The sequence below is a fragment of the Suricata suricatta genome, chromosome 1 (assembly GCF_006229205.1).
Source record: "Suricata suricatta isolate VVHF042 chromosome 1, meerkat_22Aug2017_6uvM2_HiC, whole genome shotgun sequence".
In the NCBI taxonomy this organism is placed as follows: Eukaryota; Metazoa; Chordata; class Mammalia; order Carnivora; family Herpestidae; genus Suricata; species Suricata suricatta.
The window spans coordinates 192,657,349-192,661,661 of record NC_043700.1 but is presented as its reverse complement, the minus strand read 5'-3'; the positions used below and the strand labels follow the sequence as shown (position 1 = coordinate 192,661,661).

At 51.2% G+C, this 4,313-nt stretch overlaps 1 protein-coding gene across 3 annotated transcripts in view; it reads left to right on the top strand.

The window, feature by feature from the left end:
• Positions 1–3,391: 3,391 nt before the first annotated feature.
• Positions 3,392–4,313, top strand: part of LOC115299894 (protein FAM193B-like) — a 39,278-nt gene continuing 38,356 nt past the window's right edge. For 2 of the 3 annotated variants that reach the window (XM_029949441.1, XM_029949433.1), the window contains exon 1: positions 3,392–3,465. In XM_029949441.1, the coding sequence (XP_029805301.1) occupies positions 3,436–3,465 (30 nt within the window). In that variant the 5' untranslated portion in view covers positions 3,392–3,435. The remainder of the gene's footprint in view (positions 3,466–4,313) is intronic. The other variant, XM_029949451.1, reaches the window with a different exon arrangement.

Sequence of the window (4,313 nt, the reverse complement as noted above, 5' to 3'; positions counted from 1 at the left end):
ACTGCCCGGGTTTGAATCCTAGCGCTGTGATGTTAGATGAGCTTCCCGGCTGCGTCTGCTCCTTGGAAGTCACCGCTTTAGAATGAGGCAGCGGTGCCTACTTCGGAGTCCTTGTAAGAGATCGAGGAGGAAGGACACATACGGCATTTAGTATAATGCCTGGCCTTTGGCTCTTGGCTTTGTAGTCTGATGTGAGTCATTTCCTCTCCTTGGGGCTTTTGTAGTAACATGCACACCTTTTTACATTAATGCTCTTTCTTTCATTTTGTTGGAACAGTTCACTCCTGTGGCATTCTCTCAAGAGCCAGAGTATGTGGTGTTTGGACCCATCTCTAGCACCTTGTAGGTCTTCCCTAAACACTGACTGAACCATACAAAAGTAGGAATGTAGGGGAAATGGATTATTTTCTAACTATGAGGTTTGTATTTGTCAATATATTTCTGAGAATATGTTTTCTTTTCTAAGTTTATTTGTTTTGGAAGAGAAAGAGAGCAGGGGAGGGAGAGCGGGGGAGAGACAGAAAATCCCAAACAAGCTCCATAGCAGCAGTGCTGAGCCCGATGTGGGGCTCGATCCCACGAACTGGGAGATGATGCCCTGAGCCGAAACCAGGAGTCGCATGCTTAACCAAGTGAGCCCCCAGGTGCCCCTCTGGTAATGTTTTGTTTGCACTTGACCTTTCTTTGTACTCCCCGTAGGCCGTCAGGTGGGAACAGACACGTAACGGGGTGATTTCTCGTCAGCTTCTTTTCCCCCGCTGCAGCCGACCTTCATCGGGGCTGCCGCCGGGCTTCCAAGCGCGGGTCTGAGGGGGTCGTACTTGGTCCTGGGGGCTCCACAGCCCCTTACAGATGCGTCTGGGAGAGGCAGCCTCTCCGAGTGGAGGCTCCCAGAGCTTTTAGCTCATGATCCCCTAGTCTCTTCTCGCTTAATTTCCATTAACAACTCTAAAAAACATCATGGAGCAAATATTTTTAAAAATAGAACGTAGGGTGGTTCGGTCGGTTAAGCGTCTGACCTCGGCTCAGGTCATGGTCTCAGAGGTCATAGGTTTGAGCCCCCATGTCAGGCTCTGTGCTGACAGCTCAGAGCCTGGAGCCTGCCTCGGATCCATGCTCCTTCCCTGCTCATGGCGAGCTCTCTCTCTCAAATAAAAATAAACATTAATAAATAAATAAATAATAAAAATTAAAAAAAATGTAATTTAACTTGGGGGGGCCATGCCTGGGTGACTCCGTCGGTTACGCATCTGACTCTTCATTTCAGCTCAGGTCATGATCTCACGTTTGTGGGATTGAGCCCTGCGTGGGGCTCTGCTGATAGCGTGGAGCCTGCTTGGGATTCTCTCTTCTCTCTCTGCCCATTCTGTGTTCCCCCCTGAAATAAATTGTATCTTAACTCAAGAAACAGAGTAATTTTAAAAATATACCTTGAGATAGGAAGAATATAGTGCACAGATGGAATGCTTTTTGATCTGTCCACAGTGATTTTTGAAAATTCAGTCTTTGAGTCTTTTTTTTTTTTTTTTAATTAGTTTTGAGAGAGAGAGAGGGAGTGAGCAAGCAGGGGAGGGGCAGAGAGAGAGAGAGACCGAATCCCAAGCAGACTGCATCACCTGACTCAAAATCACAAACTGTGACGTCATGACCTGAGCTGAAACCAAGAGGTGATGGTTAACCGACTGAGCCCCCCGGGCGCCCCTCAGTGTTGGAGTCTTTAGTCAGGTCACCTTCATGGACTAGAGCAGAGACGGCGACCATATGTGGTCCCAGGTGAAAACGTGGGTCATCTTTACTAATCATAATGCTGGCCAGCAGCGGTGGATGGGCCAGCCCGGGGCTTGAAGCACTTAGAATCTTCTGAGGGCGGGCCCTCGAGGCCGGTGGGCAGAGGGGGTGAGTGATGCCCGTGCTGACGTGCTGCAGTGAGTGAGGCCGGGCACCCCAGCCACGGCTGGGCAGTCTTCGTTATTTCAGCAGAGTTGTTTTTCCTTTAACTCTTTATTCTTTATTTTGAAAAACAAACTCTATTGAGTTATAATTTGTACACAGGATGCACCCATTTTTTTCCCCAAGCTTATTTATTTTCGGAGAGAGAGTGCATGGGAGGGGGAGAGAGAGAGAATCCCAAGCAGGCTCCGCAGAGCCTGCTGTGGGGCTTGAACCCACGAACCATGAGATCATGACCTGAGCTGAGACCGAGAGTTGGAAACTTAACCAGCTGAGCCCCCCAGGCGCCCCAGGACACACCCATCTTAGACGTAGAGTTTTCTGAGTTACTGACAAGGGTTTACTACCCCAGTTAAGACTCAGGACGTGTCTGGGGCGCCTGGGCCGCTCAGTTGGTTAAGTCTTCGACTCTTGGTTTTGTCTCAGGTCATGATCTCACAGTTCAGGAGTTCCAGCCCTGCGTTGGGGTCTGTGCTGACAGAGCAGAGCCTGCTGGGGATTCTCTTTCCCTCCCCCCGCCCCCCTTTGCTGCCCCTCCCCTGCTTGCACTCGCTCTCTCTCTCAAAATGAACAAGCTTAAAAAAAAAAACCCACCACACAACTTAGGAGATGTCCATCACCCCCGCCAGTTCCCTCACGTCCCTTTGCCAGTCCAGCCTCTCGCCTCTGGCCCCAGGCAGCCATTGGTGATTCTTGATAAGATTTTACTGAAATCTTCCATCTTGTTAGCTGTGTTTATATTTATTTTTTGTTTTCTTTTTCTGCCTCTTCTAGGTTTTATGTAGCATGTTTTATGATTCCATTTTATCTCTTCTGTTGACTTACTATTCATATGTCTTAAAATATTTTATACTTATTGCCTTTGGGTTTGCAGTGCACATTTTCATTTTTTAAGTTTCTGTTTTATTTTGGGACAGAACATGTACTTCTTGCATTTCTTAGGCACCATGCGTCCTGGTGACACTAGCGTCCACACCAAGGTGTTACAGCAAACGGCGGATTTGAACCGCCCACCAGGTTACAGGTCCCGGCGACTTCCCAGTGAGACGGGCAGACGTTCCGGTAGGCCTCCTCTGGCCCCTTCTCTCTGTCACGCGCACACCCACGCAGACCCTCACGCGGGACGTCCTTCGGCCAGGTGCTGCCCCAGAGGAGCGTGACCCCGCGTGTGCCTGCCCGTCACGCGGCGCCGGCCCGGAAAGCCCGCTTCTCCCTGAGCCGCGTCTCTGTTGGACGAGGCCGGCACGTTGCCAGTGTCAAGGGTCTTCTTCCGAGTCCCTTTCAAGGTCCGTCTCTGGGCCCTCAGTCCTTCCAGAATACTTTGTCTGACTCCACGGAGGTCGTCCGTGCTGCGTGAATTTTCCGGAGGGAGGAGTCACCCACAAAGACTTGTGCGTCAGGACGGTGGTGGCAGAGTCGGCGGTGCTGAGGCGCCACCCAGCAGCCCCTCTCGCAGTCTCTCCTGCTGCGCCCCGAGTACCCCGGATGCTGGAAGTTTCTGAGGGCAGTCTGCAGGTACCGGGCATGATAGTAAACCTGTCAGCGTGAAGCTGGGCGTTCTTTCTTTTGTTGGGAGCTCGCTGCTGGACATGATCTCTAGATGTTCTGGACGGCTGAGTATCTGGTCTCTGTTTGCTTGGATGTTGTTTTCTACTAAGTACAGAGCCCGTTTGTCTGCCATCGCATGTCGTCCCCCATGACTGGGTCGCAGGGACCTGCTCGTGTGCCTGCTGGCATGGCAGTTCCATGTCGCCAGCCCCCGCCAGGTCCGGTCCTGGCTTTATGGCGTACATTTTAAATTCATGCCAAGTTTACCTTCAAATGATACTATACTGCTTCACAGTCCAGTACAGGCATACAGATTTTATATTGTGCGACACAGATACTGTGTGTTTTACAAATTGAAGGTTTTTTATTGGTGCCACTTTCCCAAAAGCATTTACTCCCTTTGTGTCTCTGTCCTCGTTTGGCAGTTCTCACAGTATTTCAGACTTTTCCACCATTGTTATGTTTGTTATGGTGATGTGTGATCAGTGAGCTTTGATGTCCCTTGTTTTGGGGGCACCGTGAACTGTACCCATTAACACCGTGGACTTAATTGATAAATGTGTGTGTTCTGACTGTCCTGTGGGATGTCAGGCACCAGCCCGCAACCCCGCGCTCCCGGGCCCCCCCACGCCCCGAGCCGCCGCCGCACTGAGCTCAGGCCAGTGAACAGCCAGCCCTGCGGTGGCCTCCTAAGTGTTCAGGTGCAGGGAAGGGCCACACACCTCGCACGCGGGATCGAAGTCTAGGCGGGGGTAAGCTGAGGGAGGGAGCGATGTCTGAAGCCAAGACGGGCTGAGAGGTAGGCCTCTTGTTCC